The sequence below is a fragment of the Anomaloglossus baeobatrachus genome, chromosome 12, assembly GCF_048569485.1.
Source record: "Anomaloglossus baeobatrachus isolate aAnoBae1 chromosome 12, aAnoBae1.hap1, whole genome shotgun sequence".
In the NCBI taxonomy this organism is placed as follows: domain Eukaryota; kingdom Metazoa; phylum Chordata; class Amphibia; order Anura; family Aromobatidae; genus Anomaloglossus; species Anomaloglossus baeobatrachus.
In genome coordinates, this window is record NC_134364.1 from 2,119,515 (window position 1) to 2,146,056 (window position 26,542).

At 55.6% G+C, this 26,542-nt stretch overlaps 2 protein-coding genes across 8 annotated transcripts in view; one reads left to right on the plus strand and one right to left on the minus strand.

Moving 5' to 3' along the window:
* ANGEL1 (angel homolog 1) overlaps positions 1 to 19,610 on the minus strand; it is a 42,442-nt gene extending 22,832 nt beyond the window's left edge. For 2 of the 7 annotated variants that reach the window (XM_075330563.1, XM_075330557.1), the window contains exon 1: positions 19,508 to 19,584. In XM_075330563.1, the coding sequence (XP_075186678.1) occupies positions 19,508 to 19,515 (8 nt within the window). In that variant the 5' untranslated portion in view covers positions 19,516 to 19,584. Of the gene's footprint in view, positions 1 to 7,662; positions 7,765 to 16,161; positions 16,172 to 17,570; positions 17,593 to 19,507 lie in introns of those variants that run through there. The other 5 variants (XM_075330560.1, XM_075330558.1, XM_075330559.1 and 2 more) reach the window with 5 other exon arrangements.
* A 426-nt stretch (positions 19,611 to 20,036) lies between these two features.
* The window catches only part of LRRC74A (leucine rich repeat containing 74A), a 161,933-nt gene continuing 155,427 nt past the window's right edge, over positions 20,037 to 26,542 (plus strand). Inside the window, exon 1 of the mRNA XM_075330587.1 lies at positions 20,037 to 20,155. Within this exon, the coding sequence (XP_075186702.1) occupies positions 20,122 to 20,155 (34 nt within the window). The 5' untranslated portion in view covers positions 20,037 to 20,121. The remainder of the gene's footprint in view (positions 20,156 to 26,542) is intronic.

Consider the following 26,542-nt stretch of genomic DNA (forward strand, 5'->3'; position numbering starts at 1 on the left):
ACATCCTCCAGCACAGAGCGCCCCTCCTATGTGCCCTGCGTCTCGTCTCCTCCCGCTCGGCACAGCCTCAGGCAGGGGGCGCCCTCCTCTCCTCTCCCTACACATCCTCCAGCACAGAGCGCCCCTCCTATGTGCCCTGCGTCTCGTCTCCTCCCGCTCGGCACAGCCTCAGGCAGGGGGCGCCCTCCTCTCCTCTCCCTACACATCCTCCAGCACAGAGCGCCCCTCCTATGTGCCCTGCGTCTCGTCTCCTCCCGCTCGGCACAGCCTCAGGCAGGGGGCGCCCTCCTCTCCTCTCCCTACACATCCTCCAGCACAGAGCGCCCCTCCTATGTGCCCTGCGTCTCGTCTCCTCCCGCTCGGCACAGCCTCAGGCAGGGGGCGCCCTCCTCTCCTCTCCCTACACATCCTCCAGCACAGAGCGCCCCTCCTATGTGCCCTGCGTCTCGTCTCCTCCCGCTCGGCACAGCCTCAGGCAGGGGGCGCCCTCCTCTCCTCTCCCTACACATCCTCCAGCACAGAGCGCCCCTCCTATGTGCCCTGCGTCTCGTCTCCTCCCGCTCGGCACAGCCTCAGGCAGGGGGCGTCCTCCTCTCCTCTCCCTACACATCCTCCAGCACAGAGCGCCCCTCCTATGTGCCCTGTGTCTCGTCTCCTCCCGCTCGGCACAGCCTCAGGCAGGGGGCGCCCTCCTCTCCTCTCCCTACACATCCTCCAGCACAGAGCGCCCCTCCTATGTGCCCTGTGTCTCGTCTCCTCCCGCTCGGCACAGCCTCAGGCAGGGGGCGCCCTCACCTGCTCTCCGCTCTGTGGCCTCTCCTGTCTTTACCATAGAGAGGGGGGAGGAGCAGCAGCAGCAATGCCAGAGATGCTGTTATAGAAGCCCCACTGAACTCCTGCAGCCAGGAAGTGACTGAGTATAACCTGCTGTGTCATACCGGTGCTGTATTATGTGCTGTGTGTTATGTAACATGTGTGTGTCCTGTATACTGTGCAATGTCTGTCTGTATATCCGTCTGTCCGCCTATCTTGCTATTATATATGTCTATATATCTCAATGATCTATCCTCTATCTATTTATCTATGTATTATCTGTCTGCCTATCTCTCTATTATATATGTCTATATCTATGTATATCTATTATCTATCTGTCTGTCTGATATCTATTTGCCTATCATCTATCCAGCGTCGGTCTGGTACACAGACACCAGTCAATGCCCCAGAAAGCTCTCTTAGGCGGCTTTCACACACCCGTTTTTTGCAGTACGGCTCAATCCGGCTCCAAAACCTATGCAACAGATGCGGCGAAAAAAACGGATCCGTTGCATAAGTTTTTCCATGCGGCCCATCCGTTTTTTGACTGATGCGGCTTGATACTGAGCATGCGCAGTGTAAAAAACCGCATCCGGCGTCCATAGGCTTGCATTGTAAATCGCATTGCGCCGATCCGGCGCAATGCGGTAAAAAACGGACACAACGCAAGGCCATGCGGCACAATACGGCGCTAATGCAAGTCTATGCGGAAAAAACGCAACCGGCGGCAAAAAAACGGTTGCGTCTTTTCTGCAAAGCGCCGTATTGTGCCGCTCAGCAAAAAACGGATGTGTGAAAGCAGCCTAACAACATAAAAGGGACCCGCCGGCAGGGGCACTACTGGCATCAAAGATCCAGAGCTCCGACCCAGAACTTCTTGGCCGGAGCCCCGAATCTTCTGCAACCACCGCACTGAACTATGTCGGCGTCACCCCGAAACAGTTCAATCCTGTGACAGAGCACAGAGCTCCCTGCTCTATCACTGCCCGTCTCCTAAGCCACAGACCGCTGCAGGCCTGTGTCTTAGGAGACCATATATCCACAAGGGCACTGCAGTGACATCATTGCATCGCCCGGCCTCCGCAGGCCACCATAGAAGAGAAGATGGACGCTGCGGTGCTGGGAATCAGGATTAGGTGAATATAATTTTTTTTATGTCTATATGGGATCTGTGAGGGCTCCTGTTGTATACAAGAGGCTGCGTGGGGGCTCCTGCTGTGCATAGGAGGCTGCGTGGGGGCTCCTGCTGTGCATAGGAGGCTATGTGGAGGCCACTGCTGTGCATAGGAGGCTGCGTGGGGGCTCCTGCTGTGCATAGGAGGCTATGTGGAGGCCACTGCTGTGTATAGGAGGCTGCGTGGGGGCTCCTGCTGTGCATAGGAGGCTGCGTGGAGGCCACTGCTGTGCATAGGAGGCTGCGTGGAGGCCACTGCTGTGCATAGGAGGCTGCGTGGGGGCTCCTGCTGTGCATAGGAGGCTGCGTGGAGGCTCCTGCTGTGCATAGGAGGCTGCGTGGGGGCTCCTGCTGTGCATAGGAGGCTGCGTGGGGGCTCCTGCTGTGCATAGGAGGCTGCGTGGGGGCCACTGCTGTGCATAGGAGGCTGCGTGGGGGCTCCTGCTGTGCATAGGAGGCTGCGTGGGGGCTCCTGCTGTGCATAGGAGGCTATGTGGAGGCCACTGCTGTGCATAGGAGGCTGCGTGGGGGCTCCTGCTGTGCATAGGAGGCTATGTGGAGGCCACTGCTGTGTATAGGAGGCTGCGTGGGGGCTCCTGCTGTGCATAGGAGGCTGCGTGGAGGCCACTGCTGTGCATAGGAGGCTGCGTGGAGGCCACTGCTGTGCATAGGAGGCTGCGTGGGGGCTCCTGCTGTGCATAGGAGGCTGCGTGGGGGCTCCTGCTGTGCATAGGAGGCTGCGTGGGGGCTCCTGCTGTGCATAGGAGGCTGCGTGGGGGCTCCTGCTGTGCATAGGAGGCTGCGTGGGGGCTCCTGCTGTGCATAGGAGGCTGCGTGGGGGCCACTGCTGTGCATAGGAGGCTATGTGGAGGCCACTGCTGTGCATAGGAGGCTGCGTGGGGGCTGCTGCTGTGTATAGGAGGCTGCGTGGGGGCTCCTGCTGTGCATAGGAGGCTGCGTGGAGGCCACTGCTGTGTATAGGAGGCTGCGTGGGGGCTCCTGCTGTGCATAGGAGGCTGCGTGGAGGCCACTGCTGTGCATAGGAGGCTGCGTGGGGGCTCCTGCTGTGCATAGGAGGCTGCGTGGAGGCTCCTGCTGTGCATAGGAGGCTGCGTGGGGGCTCCTGCTGTGCATAGGAGGCTGCGTGGGGGCCACTGCTGTGCATAGGAGGCTATGTGGAGGCCACTACTGTGCATAGGAGGCTGCGTGGGGGCTCCTGCTGTGCATAGGAGGCTATGTGGAGGCCACTACTGTGTATAGGAGGCTGCGTGGGGGCTCCTGCTGTGTATAGGAGGCTGCGTGGGGGCTCCTGCTGTGCATAGGAGGCTGCGTGGGGGCTCCTGCTGTGCATAGGAGGCTGCGTGGGGGCTCCTGCTGTGCATAGGAGGCTGCGTGGGGGCTCCTGCTGTGCATAGGAGGCTGCGTGGGGGCTCCTGCTGTGCATAGGAGGCTGCGTGGGGGCTCCTGCTGTGCATAGGAGGCTGCGTGGGGGCTCCTGCTGTGCATAGGAGGCTGCGTGGGGGCTCCTGCTGTGCATAGGAGGCTGCGTGGGGGCGCCTGCTGTGCATAGGAGGCTGCGTGGGGGCGCCTGCTGTGCATAGGAGGCTGCGTGGAGGCCACTGCTGTGCATAGGAGGCTGCGTGGAGGCCACTGCTGTGCATAGGAGGCTGCGTGGAGGCCACTGCTGTGCATAGGAGGCTGCGTGGGGGCTCCTGCTGTGCATAGGAGGCTGCGTGGGGGCTCCTGCTGTGCATAGGAGGCTGCGTGGGGGCTCCTGCTGTGCATAGGAGGCTGCGTGGGGGCTCCTGCTGTGCATAGGAGGCTGCGTGGGGGCTCCTGCTGTGCATAGGAGGCTGCGTGGGGGCTCCTGCTGTGCATAGGAGGCTGCGTGGGGGCTCCTGCTGTGCATAGGAGGCTGCGTGGGGGCTCCTGCTGTGCATAGGAGGCTGCGTGGGGGCTCCTGCTGTGCATAGGAGGCTGCGTGGGGGCTCCTGCTGTGCATAGGAGGCTGCGTGGGGGCTCCTGCTGTGCATAGGAGGCTGCGTGGGGGCTCCTGCTGTGCATAGGAGGCTGCGTGGGGGCTCCTGCTGTGCATAGGAGGCTGCGTGGGGGCTCCTGCTGTGCATAGGAGGCTGCGTGGGGGCTCCTGCTGTGCATAGGAGGCTGCGTGGGGGCTCCTGCTGTGCATAGGAGGCTGCGTGGGGGCTCCTGCTGTGCATAGGAGGCTGCGTGGGGGCTCCTGCTGTGCATAGGAGGCTGCGTGGGGGCTCCTGCTGTGCATAGGAGGCTGCGTGGGGGCTCCTGCTGTGCATAGGAGGCTGCGTGGGGGCTCCTGCTGTGCATAGGAGGCTGCGTGGGGGCTCCTGCTGTGCATAGGAGGCTGCGTGGGGGCTCCTGCTGTGCATAGGAGGCTGCGTGGGGGCTCCTGCTGTGCATAGGAGGCTGCGTGGGGGCTCCTGCTGTGCATAGGAGGCTGCGTGGGGGCTCCTGCTGTGCATAGGAGGCTGCGTGGGGGCTCCTGCTGTGCATAGGAGGCTGCGTGGGGGCTCCTGCTGTGCATAGGAGGCTGCGTGGGGGCTCCTGCTGTGCATAGGAGGCTGCGTGGGGGCTCCTGCTGTGCATAGGAGGCTGCGTGGGGGCTCCTGCTGTGCATAGGAGGCTGCGTGGGGGCTCCTGCTGTGCATAGGAGGCTGCGTGGGGGCTCCTGCTGTGCATAGGAGGCTGCGTGGGGGCTCCTGCTGTGCATAGGAGGCTGCGTGGGGGCTCCTGCTGTGCATAGGAGGCTGCGTGGGGGCTCCTGCTGTGCATAGGAGGCTGCGTGGGGGCTCCTGCTGTGCATAGGAGGCTGCGTGGGGGCTCCTGCTGTGCATAGGAGGCTGCGTGGGGGCTCCTGCTGTGCATAGGAGGCTGCGTGGGGGCTCCTGCTGTGCATAGGAGGCTGCGTGGGGGCTCCTGCTGTGCATAGGAGGCTGCGTGGGGGCTCCTGCTGTGCATAGGAGGCTGCGTGGGGGCTCCTGCTGTGCATAGGAGGCTGCGTGGGGGCTCCTGCTGTGCATAGGAGGCTGCGTGGGGGCTCCTGCTGTGCATAGGAGGCTGCGTGGGGGCTCCTGCTGTGCATAGGAGGCTGCGTGGGGGCTCCTGCTGTGCATAGGAGGCTGCGTGGGGGCTCCTGCTGTGCATAGGAGGCTGCGTGGGGGCTCCTGCTGTGCATAGGAGGCTGTGTGGGGCTCCTGCAGCTATTTGTATATAGTTGTGTGGCCTCTAGAGTTAACTCCTCCTGTGGACCCCAGACACCCCAGTCCCGACCCTGCATCCATCTATCTTTTCCATAGTATCTATGTATGTGTCATGTATATTGTGTAATTTATGCAGTGGCAGTGACGGGGCCTGTGGGTGATGGAGGCCATTGCTATATCCTCGGATGCATGGTTGAACACCATTGAGGACTGGATGGCCACTGGCTCTCTGTATCGCCCTTGCTCTGCAGCTGTGGGCCCTGGATAGGTGTAATGACATCAGGGGGAGCCTGTGATGTCATGCCAGTGGGCCCTGCAGCTGCGGCCACAGTGGCACCCACCCAGAGCATGTGTAGGGGGGTAATAGATACATATATACATTTACTAGCTGTAGTACCTAGCGGTGCCCGGGAAAGTAATTGTCTCTCTCCCTCTCGCCACTCTCTGTGTCCCTCTCTGTCTGTCTCCCGCTCTCTCTCTGTGTTTCTGCCTGTCTGTGCTTGTGTTTGTATGTATGTATCTCTGTGTGTCTCTGTGACTATATCTGTGTCTCTGTGTCTGTCTCTGTGTGTTTCTGTCTTTATGGGTCTCTGTGTGTGTCTGTCTGTATCTCTGTCTATGTGTCTGTCTCTGTGTGTCTCTGCCTCTGTGTCCCTCTCTGTCTGTCTGTCTCCCGCTCTCTCTGTGTGTTTCTGTCTCTGCGTGTCTGTGCTTGTATGTATCTCTGTGTGTCTCTGTCTATCTCTGTCTCTGTGACTATATCTGTGTCTGTCTCTGTGTGTCTCTGTGTGTTTCTGTCTTTGTGGGTCTCTGCGTGTGTCTGTCTGTGTATCTCTCTGTGTCTGTCTCTGTGTGTCTCTGCCTCTGTGTCTCTGTCTGTGTGTCTCTGTGTTTGAATGGGTCTCTGTATGTGTCTGTTTCTGTGTCCGTGTCTTTGTCTCTGTCTCTGTATGAGTGCCTCTGTGTGTCCCTGTGTGTGTGTCTCCGTCTCTTTCTCAGTCTCTTTCTCTGTGCCTCTGTGTCTCTGAATCAGTCTTTGTGTGTCTATGTCTCTGTGTGTCTCTGTATCAGTCTCTGTTTGTCAGTCTCTGTATGTCTGTGTGTCTCTGTGTCTCTCTCTCTCTTTATCTCTGTGTGTCTCTTCTCTGTCTATATCAGTCTCTGTGATTCTATGTCTGTGTCTAGGTCTCTGTGTCTGTTTCTGTGTGTCTCTGTCAGTGTGTGTCCCTGTCCCTGTGTGTGTCCCTGTCCCTGTGTGTGTCCCTGTCCCTGTGTGTGTCCCTGTCCCTGTGTGTGTCTCTGTCCCTGTGTGTGTCCCTGCATCAGTCTCAGAGTGTGTGTGTGTGTGTGTGTGTGTGTGTGTATCTCTCTGTGTCTGTCTCTGTGTTTGTGTGTCTCTGTATCAGACTCTGTGTCTCTGTGTGTGTCTGTATTTGTCTCTATTGACATCATATTATCTGACACATTACCTGTCTTAAAAAAAAAAAAGAATGTCCTTTGTTGCCTATAGCAACCAATTACAGCTCTTATTAATGACCTGTAGTTCCCAGCGCCATTGATTTTAGTGTAAGCAGGTTTTTGCGGCGAATAACTGTAAAGTGTGGGGTTAAAATTTCTCATCAAAACATAGCCTATGATGTTCCCTGGGTCACATGGGGCGTCTGTGCAAAATTTTGTGATTGTAAATGTGACGGTGCAGATTCCTTTATTGGACGGACACACATACATATATATATATATATATATATATATATATACACACACACACACACACACACACACACACACACACATATATATATATATACACACACACACACACACACTCAGCTTTATATATTAGATTATACACCCTACATATGCCCTGTACATGTCACGTATAGTGTGTAATGTAATGTAATGTAATTCTGAATATTGACCTGCCATATCCTATAGGTGTGTAATATGCGCTCTGTTAGGATTTCACGTGCTGATTCGAGTAGTTGTCACCTGATCACTCACATGTGATTTGCAATGTGTGGTCATCTGCTGATGACGTCTCCTCCTGTTCCTCTCAAATTGAAAATGATAACAATGAGAGAAGCAGGAGGAGACGTCATTCAGCAGATGACCCCGAGTCTGCAAATCACTTGTGAGTGATTTCATTGGCAAATGAAATCCTAACAGTGTGTATTACACATTTTGGGGGTTCGACCAGTCACTGTGCAGCAGAGCAGGGAGAAGCCACTGGGCACCGGCCTCCTGGCTCCTCACCCTGACTGCATCGTCCTCGGCAGAGATAAAATGTGTTTTATATGAAATGTGGAAGAAACAGAGTAAAATATACAGGACTGCAATAATGGAGCCGGTGTCTGATTCTCCACGCGGGGGTCGTGCAGGAGGAATCAGCCGTCAGGTTCCTTACCTGGTAGAAAATAACAGCGGAGTCTCATATGTTACCTGGCGTCACTGCCGTCTGCCCATCACATGGAATGGTTTAGGGGATGTTCACACGGGGCATCTTTTTTACCACAAATATAGAGAGAGGGGAGCCAGCACGATCTGAAATTGGCATGCATCATATAAAGTGAAAATTCATAGATTTATTCCAACTGTACTACAATAAAAAAATGAGATTTTTAGCAAATAATTGATCAATTCTTTGAGCCACCCCTGCCAACGTCACGGCAAATCTCAATAGGGGGTCCTACTCTATATTCTGTATTTCATGTGCCATGCGGCCTCCTAGATAAAGTTAAAAGCAGAACCATAATGGAGCACACATACCTGTAACCTGTATATAACCGCTTCTATGTTGCAAAAAAGGCACTTGTGGATAGAGGCCAGCCCAGGTCCCAGCATGTGGAGCAAGCTCTACACCATACCAGGACTATATCAGAACTGATCCTCCCAGTGCCAAACAGCAACCATTGATAAAGGCGGACCAGATCCAAGATGGTGCTTAATTAGCATTGCCTGTGGAAAGGGGTGAGGTAACTGAGTCTGAACAGCTACCAACAGGAGGAATACAAAGCAAACCAAAATCAGGCGTGCATAGCATGGTGGTGACCGGCCACCAGAATTTGTAGCATAACTACGACCAGAGAGAGAGGGGAGCCAGCACGATCTGAAATTGGCATGCATCATATAAAGTGAAAATTCACAGATTTATTCCAACTGTACTACAATAAAAAAAATGAGATTTTTAGCAAATAATTGATCAATTTTTTGAGCCACCCCTGCCAACGTCACGGCAAATCTCAATAGGGGGGTCCTACTCTACATTCTGTATTTCATGTGCCCTGCGGCCTCCTAGATAAAGTTAAAAGCAGAACCATAATAGAGCACACATACCTGCAACCTGTATATATAACCGCTTCTATGTTGCAAAAAAGGCACCCCCCTATTGAGATTTGCCGTGACGTTGGCAGGGGTGGCTCAAAAAATTGATCAATTATTTGCTAAAAATCTCATTTTTTTATTATAGTACAGTTGGAATAAATTTGTGAATTTTCACTTTTTATATGATGCATGCCAATTTCAGATCGTGCTGGTTCCCTTTTTTTCTCTGTTTTGACCGTAGTTATGCTACAAATCTGGTGTCTGACCAACACCCTACCATGCACGCCTGATTTTGGCTTGCAATATATTCCTCCTGTTGGTAGCTGTTCACATTCAGTTGCCTCACCCTTTCCACAGGCAATGCTAATTAAGCACCATACTTGGATCTGGTCCGCCTTTATCAATGGTTGCTGTTTGGCACTGGGAGGGTCAGTTCTGATATAGTCCTGGTATGTGTAGAGCTTGCTCCACATGCTGGGACCTGGGCTGGCCTCTATCCACAAGTGCCTCTATTGCAACATAGAAGCGGCTATATATACAGGTTACAGGTATGTGTGCTCCATTATGGTTCTGCTTTTAACTTTATCTAGGAGGCCGCATGGCACATGAAATACAGAATGTAGAGTAGGACCCCCCTATTGAGATTTGCCGTGACGTTGGCAGGGGTGGCTCAAAGAATTGATCAATTATTTGCTAAAAATCTCATTTTTTTATTATAGTACAGTTGGAATAAATGTGTGAATTTTCACTTTTTATATGATGCATGCCAATTTCAGATCGTGCTGGTTCCCTTTTTTACCACAAATATGCAGTGTTTTTGTCCCAAGAATGCACCAAAAATGCACCGCGGCAAAAATGCATAAAAAAACCGCAATGTGTTTTTGACACATTTTTATCGCGTTTTACCTAATGCGGTTTTTAACTCTAATCTATTGACTGGAAGGGTTCAAAAATGAAAACGCATAAAGAACTGACAGCTGCATCTTCAAAAACGCAGCCAACAAAAGATGCCCAGTGCGGACTGCAAAAGAGCAATCCCATAGACTCTGCTGGGGGAGGAAATGCTGCATATAGGGGCATCCGTGTGACCTCAAAAATGCTACAAAAGATGTCCTGTGTGAACTTAGCCTTAGTGTTGTTATGAAGGCCATTCTATCAATGTAATTCATCGTCAGCAGCTGAGGTGTGTATTATGGGGTTCTGCAGCAGCTGAGGTGTGTATTATGGGGTTCTGCAGTAGCTGAGGTGTGTATTATGGGGTTCTGCAGCAGCTGAGGTGTGTATTATGAGGTTCTGCAGCAGCTGAGGTGTATTATGAGGTTCTGCAGCAGCTGAGTTCTGTATTATGGGTTCTGCAGCAGCTGAGGTGTGTATTATGAGGTTCTGCAGCAGCTGAGTTGTGTATTATGGGTTCTGCAGCAGCTGAGGTGTGTATTATGGGTTCTGCAGCAGCTGAGGTGTGTATTATGAGGTTCTGCAGCAGCTGAGTTGTGTATTATGGGTTCTGCAGCAGCTGAGGTGTATTATGAGGTTCTGCAGCAGCTGAGGTGTGTATTATGAGGTTCTGCAGCAGCTGAGTTGTGTATTATGGGTTCTGCAGCAGCTGAGGTGTGTATTATGAGGTTCTGCAGCAGCTGAGTTGTGTATTATGAGGTTCTGCAGCAGCTGAGTTGTGTATTATGAGGTTCTGCAGCAGCTGAGGTGTGTATTATGGGGTTCTGCAGCAGCTGAGGTGTGTATTATGAGGTTCTGCAGCAGCTGAGGTGTATTATGAGGTTCTGCAGCAGCTGAGTTGTGTATTATGGGGTTCTGCAGTAGCTGAGGTGTGTATTATGAGGTTCTGCAGCAGCTGAGGTGTGTATTATGAGGTTCTGCAGCAGCTGAGGTGTGTATTATGGGGTTCTGCAGCAGCTGAGGTGTGTATTATGAGGTTCTGCAGCAGCTGAGGTGTGTATTATGGGGTTCTGCAGCCGCTGAGGTGTGTATTATGGGGTTCTGCAGCAGCTGAGGTGTGTATTATGGGGTTCTGCAGCCGCTGAGGTGTGTATTATGGGGTTCTGCAGTAGCTGAGGTATGTATTATGAGGTTCTGCAGCAGCTGAGGTGTGTATTATGGGGTTCTGCAGCAGCTGAGGTGTGTATTATGAGGTTCTGCAGCAGCTGAGGTGTGTATTATGGGGTTCTGCAGCAGCTGAGGTGTGTATTATGAGGTTCTGCAGCAGCTGAGGTGTGTATTATGAGGTTCTGCGGCAGCTGAGGTGTGTATTATGAGGTTCTGCGGCAGCTGAGGTGTGTATTATGGGGTTCTGCGGCAGCTGAGGTGTGTATTATGAGGTTCTGCGGCAGCTGAGATGTGTATTATGAGGTTCTGCGGCAGCTGAGGTGTGTATTATGAGGTTCTGCGGCAGCTGAGGTGTGTATTATGAGGTTCTGCAGCAGCTGAGGTGTGTATTATGGGGTTCTGCAGCAGCTGAGGTGTGTATTATGGGGTTCTGCAGCAGCTGAGGTGTGTATTATGGGGATCTGCAGCAGCTGAGGTGTGTATTATGGGGTTCTGCAGCAGCTGAGGTGTGTATTATGGGGTTCTGCAGCAGCTGAGATGTGTATTATGAGGTTCTGCGGCAGCTGAGGTGTGTATTATGGGGTTCTGCGGCAGCTGAGGTGTGTATTATGGGGTTCTGCGGCAGCTGAGGTGTGTATTATGGGGTTCTGCAGCAGCTGAGGTGTGTATTATGAGGTTCTGCAGCAGCTGAGGTGTGTATTATGGGGTTCTGCAGCCGCTGAGGTGTGTATTATGGGGTTCTGCAGCAGCTGAGGTGTGTATTATGAGGTTCTGCAGCAGCTGAGGTGTGTATTATGAGGTTCTGCGGCAGCTGAGGTGTGTATTATGGGGTTCTGCAGCAGCTGAGGTGTGTATTATGAGGTTCTGCGGCAGCTGAGATGTGTATTATGGGGTTCTGCAGCCGCTGAGGTGTGTATTATGGGGTTCTGCAGCAGCTGAGGTGTGTATTATGGGGTTCTGCAGCAGCTGAGGTGTGTATTATGAGGTTCTGCAGCAGCTGAGGTGTGTATTATGAGGTTCTGCGGCAGCTGAGGTGTGTATTATGAGGTTCTGCGGCAGCTGAGGTGTGTATTATGGGGTTCTGCGGCAGCTGAGGTGTGTATTATGAGGTTCTGCGGCAGCTGAGATGTGTATTATGAGGTTCTGCGGCAGCTGAGGTGTGTATTATGGGGTTCTGCGGCAGCTGAGGTGTGTATTATGGGGTTCTGCAGCAGCTGAGGTGTGTATTATGGGGTTCTGCAGCAGCTGAGGTGTGTATTATGGGGTTCTGCAGCAGCTGAGGTGTGTATTATGAGGTTCTGCAGCAGCTGAGGTGTGTATTATGAGGTTCTGCGGCAGCTGAGGTGTGTATTATGGGGTTCTGCGGCAGCTGAGGTGTGTATTATGGGGTTCTGCGGCAGCTGAGGTGTGTATTATGAGGTTCTGCGGCAGCTGAGGTGTGTATTATGGGGTTCTGCGGCAGCTGAGGTGTGTATTATGGGGTTCTGCAGCAGCTGAGGTGTGTATTATGGGGTTCTGCAGCAGCTGAGGTGTGTATTATGGGGTTCTGCAGCAGCTGAGGTGTGTATTATGAGGTTCTGCAGCAGCTGAGGTGTGTATTATGGGGTTCTGCAGCAGCTGAGGTGTGTATTATGGGGTTCTGCAGCAGCTGAGATGTGTATTATGGGGTTCTGCAGCAGCTGAGGTGTGTATTATGGGGTTCTGCAGCAGCTGAGGTGTGTATTATGGGGTTCTGCAGCAGCTGAGGTGTGTATTATGGGGTTCTGCGGCAGCTGAGGTGTGTATTATGAGGTTCTGCGGCAGCTGAGGTGTGTATTATGGGGTTCTGCGGCAGCTGAGGTGTGTATTATGGGGTTCTGCGGCAGCTGAGGTGTGTATTATGGGGTTCTGCAGCAGCTGAGGTGTGTATTATGGGGTTCTGCAGCAGCTGAGGTGTGTATTATGAGGTTCTGCGGCAGCTGAGATGTGTATTATGGGGTTCTGCAGCCGCTGAGGTGTGTATTATGGGGTTCTGCAGCAGCTGAGGTGTGTATTATGAGGTTCTGCAGCAGCTGAGGTGTGTATTATGAGGTTCTGCGGCAGCTGAGGTGTGTATTATGGGGTTATGCGGCAGCTGAGGTGTGTATTATGAGGTTCTGCGGCAGCTGAGGTGTGTATTATGGGGTTCTGCAGCAGCTGAGGTGTGTATTATGAGGTTCTGCGGCAGCTGAGGTGTGTATTATGGGGTTCTGCAGCAGCTGAGGTGTGTATTATGAGGTTCTGCGGCAGCTGAGGTGTGTATTATGAGGTTCTGCGGCAGCTGAGATGTGTATTATGAGGTTCTGCGGCAGCTGAGGTGTGTATTATGGGGTTCTGCGGCAGCTGAGGTGTGTATTATGGGGTTCTGCGGCAGCTGAGGTGTGTATTATGGGGTTCTGCAGCAGCTGAGGTGTGTATTATGGGGTTCTGCAGCAGCTGAGGTGTGTATTATGAGGTTCTGCGGCAGCTGAGATGTGTATTATGGGGTTCTGCAGCCGCTGAGGTGTGTATTATGGGGTTCTGCAGCAGCTGAGGTGTGTATTATGAGGTTCTGCAGCAGCTGAGGTGTGTATTATGAGGTTCTGCGGCAGCTGAGGTGTGTATTATGAGGTTCTGCGGCAGCTGAGGTGTGTATTATGGGGTTATGCGGCAGCTGAGGTGTGTATTATGGGGTTCTGCGGCAGCTGAGGTGTGTATTATGGGGTTCTGCAGTAGCTGAGTTGTGTATTATGGGGTTCTGCAGTAGCTGAGTTGTGTATTATGGGGTTCTGCAGCAGCTGAGGTGTGTATTATGGGGTTCTGCAGTAGCTGAGTTGTGTATTATGGGGTTCTGCAGTAGCTGAGTTGTGTATTATGGGGTTCTGCAGCAGCTGAGGTGTGTATTATGAGGTTCTGCAGCAGCTGAGGTGTGTATTATGGGGTTCTGCAGCAGCTGAGGTGTGTATTATGAGGTTCTGCAGCAGCTGAGGTGTGTATTATGAGGTTCTGCGGCAGCTGAGGTGTGTATTATGAGGTTCTGCAGCCGCTGAGGTGTGTATTATGGGGTTCTGCAGTAGCTGAGTTGTGTATTATGGGGTTCTGCAGCAGCTGAGGTGTGTATTATGGGGTTCTGCAGTAGCTGAGTTGTGTATTATGGGGTTCTGCAGTAGCTGAGTTGTGTATTATGGGGTTCTGCAGCAGCTGAGGTGTGTATTATGAGGTTCTGCAGCAGCTGAGGTGTGTATTATGGGGTTCTGCAGCCGCTGAGGTGTGTATTATGGGGTTCTGCAGCAGCTGAGTTGTGTATTATGGGGTTCTGCAGCAGCTGAGGTGTGTATTATGGGGTTCTGCAGCAGCTGAGGTGTGTATTATGGGGTTCTGCAGCAGCTGAGATGTGTATTATGGGGTTCTGCAGCAGCTGAGGTGTGTATTATGGGGTTCTGCAGCAGCTGAGGTGTGTATTATGGGGTTCTGCAGCAGCTGAGTTGTGTATTATGGGGTTCTGCAGCAGCTGAGTTGTGTATTATGGGGTTCTGCAGCAGCTGAGGTGTGTATTATGGGGTTCTGCAGCAGCTGAGGTGTGTATTATGATGTTCTGCAGCAGCTGAGGTGTGTATTATGAGGTTCTGCGGCAGCTGAGGTGTGTATTATGGGGTTCTGCAGCAGCTGAGATGTGTATTATGGGGTTCTGCAGCAGCTGAGGTGTGCATTATGAAGTTCTGCAGCAGCTGAGGTGTGTATTATGGGGTTCTGCAGCAGCTGAGGTGTGTATTATGGGGTTCTGCAGCAGCTGAGGTGTGTATTATGGGGTTCTGCAGCAGCTGAGGTGTGTATTATGGGGTTCTGCAGCAGCTGAGGTGTGTATTATGAGGGTCTGCAGCAGCTGAGGTGTGCATTATGAAGTTCTGCAGCAGCTGAGGTGTGTATTATGGGGTTCTGCAGCAGCTGAGGTGTGTATTATGGGGTTCTGCAGCAGCTGAGGTGTGTATTATGGGGTTCTGCAGCAGCTGAGGTGTGTATTATGGGGTTCTGCAGCAGCTGAGGTGTGTATTATGAGGGTCTGCAGCAGCTGAGGTGTGCATTATGAAGTTCTGCATATTACATTATTCGGCGTGGATTTATCTTACAAATTTTCCAACAAAATTATTTGCAGCATTGCCAAATGGGGTGTGCCCAGTCTGGTTAATAAAGGGATTACAGTATATATGCCGTAGTTCTTCCATACACCGTGCCCCTCCCTTATGGTGTGTATGTGGTGCTGCACCTCAGTCTGTTCAGGTCATTGGAGCTGAGAGGCAGCACCACATACACACCATAAGGACGGGGGGCGTTGTGTATGTGGTGCTGCACCTCAGTCTGCTCAGGGTAGTGGAGCTGAGAGGCAGCACCACATACACACCATAAGGACGGGGGGGCGTTGTGTATGTGGTACTGCACCTCAGTCTGTTCAGGTCATTGGAGCTGAGAGGCAGCACCACATACACACCATAAGGACGGGGGGCGTTGTGTATGTGGTGCTGCACCTCAGTCTGCTCAGGGTAGTGGAGCTGAGAGGCAGCACCACATACACACCATAAGGACGGGGGGGCGTTGTGTATGTGGTACTGCACCTCAGTCTGTTCAGGTCATTGGAGCTGAGAGGCAGCAACACATACACACCATAAGGACGGGGGGCGTTGTGTATGTGGTGCTGCACCTCAGTCTGTTCAGGTCATTGGAGCTGAGAGGCAGCAACACATATAACCTGAGGACTCTTTATTATGTAGAAAGCAGAGATTTTTTTCTAATTTCGTACATTCCCCTTTAACATCTGTATTTTGGACTTTTTGGTCCGTTGTACACGCAGCATCGGCCGCCGGCTCCATGGTGCCTTGTGTGCCATCATCTGGTACATTTATCCTCAGGATTTGTATAGTAGATGTTGATCCCACCAATGGGACCACGACCTGCGCTGCTCTAAGTGTATATGAATTTATACCATCTCTCCACAAAGAGCAGCAGCGCCTCATTCTGCAGATACATGTGCGCCCCATTGGGGGGATCCATATGTACCATCCACAATGTAAAGTCCAGGCACACAGCGTGTACGAGATGTGGTGGAATTAATGTGGACTGAGAAGCAGATTCTCCAGCACAAATCTGCAGGACTTTATTGTACATTTGAAGAAATCAATTTTCTTAGGCTATAAAAAAAATTGCCTCTGGTCCTCGTTTGTTTCCTGGAAACTGGGTACAAAATCAGTAGCGGGGGGCACCAAAGGGCAGTATTCCACAGGGCGCCATTCAGGCTAAGGCCGGCCCTACCTGTACGCGCGCCACCTGTATACACACCTCGCGCGCCACCTGTATACACACCTCGCGCGTCACCTGTATACACACCTCGCGCGCCACCTGTATACACACCTCGCGCGCCACCTGTATACACACCTCGCGCGCCACCTGTATACACACCTCGCGCGCCACCTGTATACACACCTCGCGCGCCACCTGTATACACACCTCGCGCGCCACCTGTATACACACCTCGCGCGCCACCTGTATACACACCTCGCGCGCCACCTGTCCACACGTCACCTGTATACACCTCACACGGCACCTGTATACACCTCACACGGCACCTGTATACACCTCACACGGCACCTGTATACACCTCACACGGCACCTGTACACACCTCACACGGCACCTGTACACACCTCACACGGCACCTGTACACACCTCACACGGCACCTGTATACACACCTCGCGCGCCACCTGTATACACCTCACACGGCACCTGTACACACCTCACACGGCACCTGTACACACCTCACACGGCACCTGTACACACCTCACACGGCACCTGTACACACCTCACACGGCACCTGTACACACCTCACACGGCACCTGTACACACCTCACACGGCACCTGTACACACCTCACACGGCACCTGTACACACCTCACACGTCACCTGTACACACCTCACACGGCACCTGTACACACCTCACACGGCACCTGTACACACCTCACACGGCACCTGTACACACCTCACACGGCACCTGTACACACCTCACACGGCACCTGTACACACCTCACACGGCACCTGTACACACCTCACACGTCACCTGTACACACCTCACACGGCACCTGTACACACCTCACACGGCACCTGTACACACCTCACACGGCACCTGTACACACCTCACACGGCACCTGTACACACCTCACACGGCACCTGTACACACCTCACACGTCACCTGTACACACCTCACACGGCACCTGTACACACCTCACACGGCACCTGTACACACCTCACACGGCACCTGTACACACCTCACACGGCACCTGTACACACCTCACACGGCACCTGTACACACCTCACACGGCACCTGTACACACCTCACACGGCACCTGTATACACCTCACACGGCACCTGTCCACACGTCACCTGTATACACCTCACACGGCACCTGTACACACCTCACACGGCACCTGTACACACCTCACACGGCACCTGTACACACCTCACACGTCACCTGTACACACCTCACATGTCACCTGTACACATCACACACGTCACCTGTACACACCTCACACGTCACCTGTACACACCTCACACGTCACCTGTACACACGTCACCTGTATACACCTCACACGTCACCTGTCCACACGTCACCTGTACATACGTCACCTGTACACACCTCACACGGCACCTGTCCATACGTCACCTGTCCATACGTCACCTGTCCATACGTCACCTGTCCACACCTCACACGGCACCTGTCCATACGTCACCTGTCCATACGTCACCTGTCCATACGTCACCTGTCCATACGTCACCTGTCCATACGTCACCTGTCCACACCTCACACGGCACCTGTCCATACGTCACCTGTCCATACGTCACCTGTCCATACGTCACCTGTCCATACGTCACCTGTCCACACCTCACACGGCACCTGTACACACGTCACCTGTCCACACGTCACCTGTATATACGTCACCTGTCCACACGTCACCTGTCCATACGTCACCTGTCCACACGTCACACGGCACCTGTACACACGTCACCTGTATATACGTCACCTGTCCACACGTCACCTGTACATACGTCACCTGTCCACACGTCACCTGTATATACGTCACCTGTCCATACGTCACCTGTCCATACGTCACCTGTACACACCTCACACGGCACCTGTACACACGTCACCTGTCCACACGTCACCTGTACATACGTCACCTGTCCACACGTCACCTGTATATACGTCACCTGTCCATACGTCACCTGTCCATACGTCACCTGTATATACGTCACCTGTCCACACGTCACCTGTACATACGTCACCTGTCCACACGTCACCTGTACATACGTCACCTGTCCACACGTCACCTGTATATACGTCACCTGTCCATACGTCACCTGTCCATACGTCACCTGTCCATACGTCACCTGTCCACACCTCACACGGCACCTGTCCATACGTCACCTGTCCATACGTCACCTGTCCATACGTCACCTGTCCATACGTCACCTGTCCACACCTCACACGGCACCTGTACACACGTCACCTGTCCACACGTCACCTGTATATACGTCACCTGTCCACACGTCACCTGTCCATACGTCACCTGTCCACACCTCACACGGCACCTGTACACACATCACCTGTATATACGTCACCTGTCCACACGTCACCTGTACATACGTCACCTGTCCACACGTCACCTGTATATACGTCACCTGTCCATACGTCACCTGTCCATACGTCACCTGTACACACCTCACACGGCACCTGTACACACGTCACCTGTCCACACGTCACCTGTACATACGTCACCTGTCCACACGTCACCTGTATATACGTCACCTGTCCATACGTCACCTGTCCATACGTCACCTGTATATACGTCACCTGTCCACACGTCACCTGTACATACGTCACCTGTCCACACGTCACCTGTCCACACGTCACCTGTCCATACGTCACCTGTCCATACGTCACCTGTACACACCTCACACGGCACCTGTCCACACGTCACCTGTCCACACGTCACCTGTATATACGTCACCTGTCCACACGTCACCTGTATATACGTCACCTGTCCATACGTCACCTGTCCATACGTCACCTGTCCACACGTCACCTGTCCACACGTCACCTGTACACACGTCACCTGTCCACACGTCACCTGTACACACGTCACCTGTACACACGTCACCTGTCCATACGTCACCTGTATATACGTCACCTGTCCATACGTCACCTGTACACACGTCACCTGTACACACGTCACCTGTCCACACGTCACCTGTACACACGTCACCTGTACACACGTCACCTGTACACACGTCACCTGTATATACGTCACCTGTCCACACGTCACCTGTCCACACGTCACCTGTATATGCGTCACCTGTCCACACGTCACCTGTCCACACGTCACCTGTATATGCGTCACCTGTCCACACGTCACCTGTACACACCTCACACGGCACCTGTATATACCTCACACGTCACCTGTACACACCTCACACGTCACCTGTATATACCTCACACGTCACCTGTATATACCTCACACGTCACCTGTATATACCTCACACGTCACCTGTACATACCTCACACGTCACCTGTATATACCTCACACGTCACCTGTATATACCTCACACGGCACCTGTATACACCTCACACGTCACCTGTACATACCTCACACGTCACCTGTACATACCTCACACGTCACCTGTACACACCTCACACGTCACCTGTACATACCTCACACGGCACCTGTATACACCTCACACGTCACCTGTACATACCTCACACGTCACCTGTATATACCTCACACGTCACCTGTATATACCTCACACGGCACCTGTATACACCTCACACGTCACCTGTCCACACGTCACCTGTCCACACGTCACCTGTACATACGTCACCTGTCCACACGTCACCCGTGCTCCGGGATCCGTCAGCGCCGCGGCCTCAGCTCCGATCTCTCTTCCTGACGGTTCCGCACGTGCTTCCGCCCTAAACAATAATACTAGCAGCCACTTCCGGTGCGGTGCGACCTCTTCCGGGGTGCAGACGCTACACTGTATGTACGGGCTCCTTGCAGCTCAGTGGGCGTGACCGCCTTTGTCGGTGGGCGTGGCGATAATGCCTCTCGTCCACCATAATCATGCAGGGGGAAGGGGCTGGAAACGAAGGGCTGCAATAAGACCACGCCCCCTATCATGTGGGCGTGTTGAAATGACGTCATGCCTGGAAGGAGCTTTTACACTAACATCCGCCCCTAGGCTGTATGGGCGCCATCAAGTCATGACGTCACTTCCGTCTCCTGATTTGGGCGTGTTCTCGTCATTTTTGTGGGCGTGTTCACTGTAACGCGCTATTTCGTTGTGCGAGTTCTCGTCATTGATTGCGCATGCTCCTCTGCCTCACAGACACTCAGTCTAGGAGAACAGGGGGAGGCCGTGTCCTCAGCGCGGGTCCAGCCCCCCATTGTGGTGTCAGGAGTATTCTACAGGGGCGTACGATGCTGGGGGACACGCCCGCGTGGTATTCTACAGGTGCGTACGATGCTGGGGGACACGCCCGCGTGGTATTCTACAGGGGTGTACGATGCTGGGGGAGACGCCCGCGTGGTATTCTACAGGGGCGTACGATGCTGGGGGAGACGCCCGCGTGGTATTCTACAGGGGCGTACGATGCTGGGGGAGACGCCCGCGTGGTATTCTACAGGGGCGTACGATGCTGGGGGAGACGCCCGCGTGGTATTCTACAGGGGCGTACGATGCTGGGGGAGACGCCCGCGTGGTATTCTACAGGGGCGTACGATGCTGGGGGAGACGCCCGCGTGGTATTCTACAGGGGTGTACGATGCTGGGGGACACGCCCGCGTGGTATTCTACAGGGGTGTACGATGCTGGGGGAGACGCCCGCGTGGTATTCTACAGGGGCGTACGATGCTGGGGGAGACGCCCGCGTGGTATTCTACAGGGGTGTACGATGCTGGGGGAGACGCCCGCGTGGTATTCTACAGGGGTGTACGATGCTGGGGGAGACGTCCGCGTGGTATTCTACAGGGGTGTACGATGCTGGGGGAGACGCCCGCGTGGTATTCTACAGGGGTGTACGATGCTGGGGGAGACGTCCGCGTGGTATTCTACAGGGGTGTACGATGCTGGGGGAGACGCCCGCGTGGTATTCTACAGGGGTGTACGATGCTGGGGGAGACGCCCGCGTGGTATTCTACAGGGGTGTACGATGCTGGGGGAGACGCCCGCGTGGTATTCTACAGGGGCGTACGATGCTGGGGGAGACGCCCGCGTGGTATTCTACAGGGGCGTACGATGCTGGGGGAGACGCCCGCGTGGTATTCTACAGGGGCGTACGATGCTGGGAGACACGCCCGCGTGGTATTCTACAGGGGTGTACGATGCTGGGGGAGACGTCCGCGTGGTATTCTACAGGGGTGTACGATGCTGGGGGAGACGTCCGCGTGGTATTCTACAGGGGCGTACGATGCTGGGGGACACGCCCGCGTGGTATTCTACAGGGGCGTACGATGCTGGGGGAGACGCCCGCGTGGTATTCTACAGGGGCGTACGATGCTGGGGGAGACGCCCGCGTGGTATTCTACAGGGGCGTACGATGCTGGGGGAGACGCCCGCGTGGTATTCTACAGGGGTGTACGATGCTGGGGGAGACGCCCGCGTGGTATTCTACAGGGGTGTACGATGCTGGGGGAGACGCCCGCGTGGTATTCTACAGGGGTGTACGATGCTGGGGGAGACGCCCGCGTGGTATTCTACAGGGGTGTACGATGCTGGGGGAGACGCCCGCGTGGTATTCTACAGGGGCGTACGATGCTGGGGGAGACGCCCGCGTGGTATTCTACAGGGGCGTACGATGCTGGGGGAGACGCCCGCGTGGTATTCTACAGGGGCGTACGATGCTGGGGGAGACGCCCGCGTGGTATTCTACAGGGGCGTACGATGCTGGGGGAGACGCCCGCGTGGTATTCTACAGGGGCGTACGATGCTGGGAGACACGCCCGCGTGGTATTCTACAGGGGTGTACGATGCTGGGGGAGACGTCCGCGTGGTATTCTACAGGGGTGTACGATGCTGGGGGAGACGTCCGCGTGGTATTCTACAGGGGCGTACGATGCTGGGGGACACGCCCGCGTGGTATTCTACAGGGGCGTACGATGCTGGGGGAGACGCCCGCGTGGTATTCTACAGGGGCGTACGATGCTGGGGGAGACGCCCGCGTGGTATTCTACAGGGGCGTACGATGCTGGGGGAGACGCCCGCGTGGTATTCTACAGGGGCGTACGATGCTGGGGGACACGCCCGCGTGGTATTCTACAGGGGCGTACGATGCTGGGGGAGACGCCCGCGTGGTATTCTACAGGGGCGTACGATGCTGGGGGAGACGCCCGCGTGGTATTCTACAGGGGTGTACGATGCTGGGGGAGACGCCCGCGTGGTATTCTACAGGGGTGTACGATGCTGGGGGAGACGCCCGCGTGCTATTCTACAGGGGCGTACGATGCTGGGGGACACGCCCGCGTGGTATTCTACAGGGGCGTACGATGCTGGGGGAGACGTCCGCGTGGTATTCTACAGGGGCGTACGATGCTGGGGGAGACGCCCGCGTGCTATTCTACAGGGGCGTACGATGCTGGGGGACACGCCCGCGTGGTATTCTACAGGGGCGTACGATGCTGGGGGACACGCCCGCGTGGTATTCTACAGGGGCGTACGATGCTGGGGGAGACGCCCGCGTGGTATTCTACAGGGGTGTACGATGCTGGGGGAGACGCCCGCGTGGTATTCTACAGGGGCGTACGATGCTGGGGGAGACGCCCGCGTGGTATTCTACAGGGGCGTACGATGCTGGGGGAGACGCCCGCGTGGTATTCTACAGGGGCGTACGATGCTGGGGGACACGCCCGCGTGGTATTCTACAGGGGTGTACGATGCTGGGGGAGACGCCCGCGTGGTATTCTACAGGGGCGTACGATGCTGGGGGACACGCCCGCGTGGTATTCTACAGGGGCGTACGATGCTGGGGGAGACGCCCGTGTGGTATTCTACAGGGGCGTACGATGCTGGGGGAGATGCCCGCGTGGTATTCTACAGGGGCGTACGATGCTGGGGGAGACGTCCGCGTGGTATTCTACAGGGGTGTACGATGCTGGGGGAGACGCCCGCGTGGTATTCTACAGGGGCGTACGATGCTGGGGGAGACGTCCGCGTGGTATTCTACAGGGGCGTACGATGCTGGGGGACACGCCCGCGTGCTATTCTACAGGGGCGTACGATGCTGGGGGACACGCCCGCGTGGTATTCTACAGGGGTGTACGATGCTGGGGGAGACGCCCGCGTGGTATTCTACAGGGGTGTACGATGCTGGGGGAGACGCCCGCGTGGTATTCTACAGGGGTGTACGATGCTGGGGGAGACGTCCGCGTGGTATTCTACAGGGGTGTACGATGCTGGGGGAGACGCCCGCGTGCTATTCTACAGGGGCGTACGATGCTGGGGGACACGCCCGCGTGGTATTCTACAGGGGCGTACGATGCTGGGGGAGACGCCCGCGTGGTATTCTACAGGGGCGTACGATGCTGGGGGACACGCCCGCGTGCTATTCTACAGGGGCGTACGATGCTGGGGGACACGCCCGCGTGGTATTCTACAGGGGTGTACGATGCTGGGGGAGACGTCCGCGTGGTATTCTACAGGGGCGTACGATGCTGGGGGAGACGCCCGCGTGGTATTCTACAGGGGTGTACGATGCTGGGGGAGACGCCCGCGTGGTATTCTACAGGGGTGTACGATGCTGGGGGAGACGCCCGCGTGGTATTCTACAGGGGTGTACGATGCTGGGGGAGACGCCCGCGTGCTATTCTACAGGGGTGTACGATGCTGGGGGAGACGCCCGCGTGCTATTCTACAGGGGTGTACGATGCTGGGGGAGACGCCCGCGTGGTATTCTACAGGGGTGTACGATGCTGGGGGAGACGCCCGCGTGCTATTCTACAGGGGTGTACGATGCTGGGGGAGACGCCCGCGTGGTATTCTACAGGGGCGTACGATGCTGGGGGAGACGCCCGCGTGGTATTCTACAGGGGCGTACGATGCTGGGGGAGACGTCCGCGTGGTATTCTACAGGGGTGTACGATGCTGGGGGAGACGCCCGCGTGGTATTCTACAGGGGTGTACGATGCTGGGGGAGACGCCCGCGTGGTATTCTACAGGGGTGTACGATGCTGGGGGAGACGCCCGCGTGGTATTCTACAGGGGCGTACGATGCTGGGGGAGACGTCCGCGTGGTATTCTACAGGGGTGTACGATGCTGGGGGAGACGCCCGCGTGGTATTCTACAGGGGCGTACGATGCTGGGGGAGACGCCCGCGTGGTATTCTACAGGGGTGTACGATGCTGGGGGAGACGTCCGCGTGGTATTCTACAGGGGCGTACGATGCTGGGGGAGACGTCCGCGTGGTATTCTACAGGGGCGTACGATGCTGGTGGAGACGCCCGCGTGGTATTCTACAGGGGTGTACGATGCTGGGGGAGACGCCCGCGTGGTATTCTACAGGGGCGTACGATGCTGGTGGAGACGCCCGCGTGGTATTCTACAGGGGTGTACGATGCTGGGGGAGACGCCCGCGTGGTATTCTACAGGGGTGTACGATGCTGGGGGAGACGTCCGCGTGGTATTCTACAGGGGTGTACGATGCTGGGGGACACGCCCGCGTGGTATTCTACAGGGGCGTACGATGCTGGGGGAGACGCCCGCGTAGTATTCTACAGGGGCGTACGATGCTGGGGGAGACGCCCGCGTGGTATTCTACAGGGGTGTACGATGCTGGGGGAGACGTCCGCGTGGTATTCTACAGGGGCGTACGATGCTGGGGGAGACGCCCGCGTGGTATTCTACAGGGGTGTACGATGCTGGGGGACACGCCCGCGTGGTATTCTACAGGGGTGTACGATGCTGGGAGAGACGTCCGCGTGGTATTCTACAGGGGCGTACGATGCTGGGGGAGACGCCCGCGTGGTATTCTACAGGGGTGTACGATGCTGTGGGAGACGTCCGCGTGGTATTCTACAGGGGCGTACGATGCTGGGAGAGACGTCCGCGTGGTATTCTACAGGGGCGTACGATGCTGGGGGACACGCCCGCGTGGTATTCTACAGGGGCGTACGATGCTGGGGGAGACGCCCGCGTGGTATTCTACAGGGGTGTACGATGCTGGGAGAGACGCCCGCGTGGTATTCTACAGGGGTGTACGATGCTGGGAGAGACGTCCGCGTGGTATTCTACAGGGGCGTACGATGCTGGGGGAGACGTCCGCGTGGTATTCTACAGGGGCGTACGATGCTGGGGGACACGTCCGCGTGGTATTCTACAGGGGTGTACGATCCTGGGGGACACGTCCGCGTGGTATTCTACAGGGGTGTACGATGCTGGGGGAGACGCCCGCGTGGTATTCTACAGGGGTGTACGATGCTGGGAGAGACGCCCGCGTGGTATTCTACAGGGGTGTACGATGCTGGGAGAGACGTCCGCGTGGTATTCTACAGGGGCGTACGATGCTGGGGGACACGCCAGCGTGGTATTCTACAGGGGCGTACGATGCTGGGGGAGACGCCCGCGTGGTATTCTACAGGGGTGTACGATGCTGGGAGAGACGCCCGCGTGGTATTCTACAGGGGTGTACGATGCTGGGAGAGACGTCCGCGTGGTATTCTACAGGGGCGTACGATGCTGGGGGAGACGTCCGCGTGGTATTCTACAGGGGCGTACGATGCTGGGGGTGACGCCCGCGTGGTATTCTACAGGGGCGTACGATGCTGGGAGAGACGCCCGCGTGGTATTCTACAGGGGTGTACGATGCTGGGGGAGATGCCCGTGTGGTATTCTACAGGGGTGTACGATGCTGGGGGAGACGCCCGCGTGGTATTCTACAGGGGCGTACGATGCTGGGGGAGACGTCCGCGTGGTATTCTACAGGGGCGTACGATGCTGCGGGAGACGCCCGCGTGGTATTCTACAGGGGCGTACGATGCTGGGGGACACGTCCGCGTGGTATTCTACAGGGGTGTACGATCCTGGGGGACACGTCCGCGTGGTATTCTACAGGGGTGTACGATGCTGGGGGAGACGTCCGCGTGGTATTCTACAGGGGTGTACGATGCTGGGGGACACGCCCGCGTGGTATTCTACAGGGGTGTACGATGCTGGGGGACACGCCCGCGTGGTATTCTACAGGGGTGTACGATGCTGGGGGACACGTCCGCGTGGTATTCTACAGGGGTGTACGATGCTGGGGGAGACGTCCGCGTGGGAGTCTACAGGGGTGTACGATGCTGGGGGAGACGTCCGCGTGGGAGTCTACAGGGGTGTACGATGCTGGGGGAGACGTCCGCGTGGGAGTCTACAGGGGCGTACGATGCTGGGGGACACGCCCGCGTGGTATTCTACAGGGGCGTACGATGCTGGGGGACACGTCCGCGTGGTATTCTACAGGGGTGTACGATGCTGGGGGACACGCCCGCGTGGTATTCTACAGGGGTGTACGATGCTGGGAGAGACGCCCGCGTGGTATTCTACAGGGGTGTACGATGCTGGGAGAGACGTCCGCGTGGTATTCTACAGGGGCGTACGATGCTGGGGGACACGCCCGCGTGGTATTCTACAGGGGCGTACGATGCTGGGGGACACGCCCGCGTGGTATTCTACAGGGGCGTACGATGCTGGGGGAGACGCCCGCGTGGTATTCTACAGGGGTGTACGATGCTGGGAGAGACGCCCGCGTGGTATTCTACAGGGGTGTACGATGCTGGGAGAGACGTCCGCGTGGTATTCTACAGGGGCGTACGATGCTGGGGGAGACGTCCGCGTGGTATTCTACAGGGGCGTACGATGCTGGGGGAGAC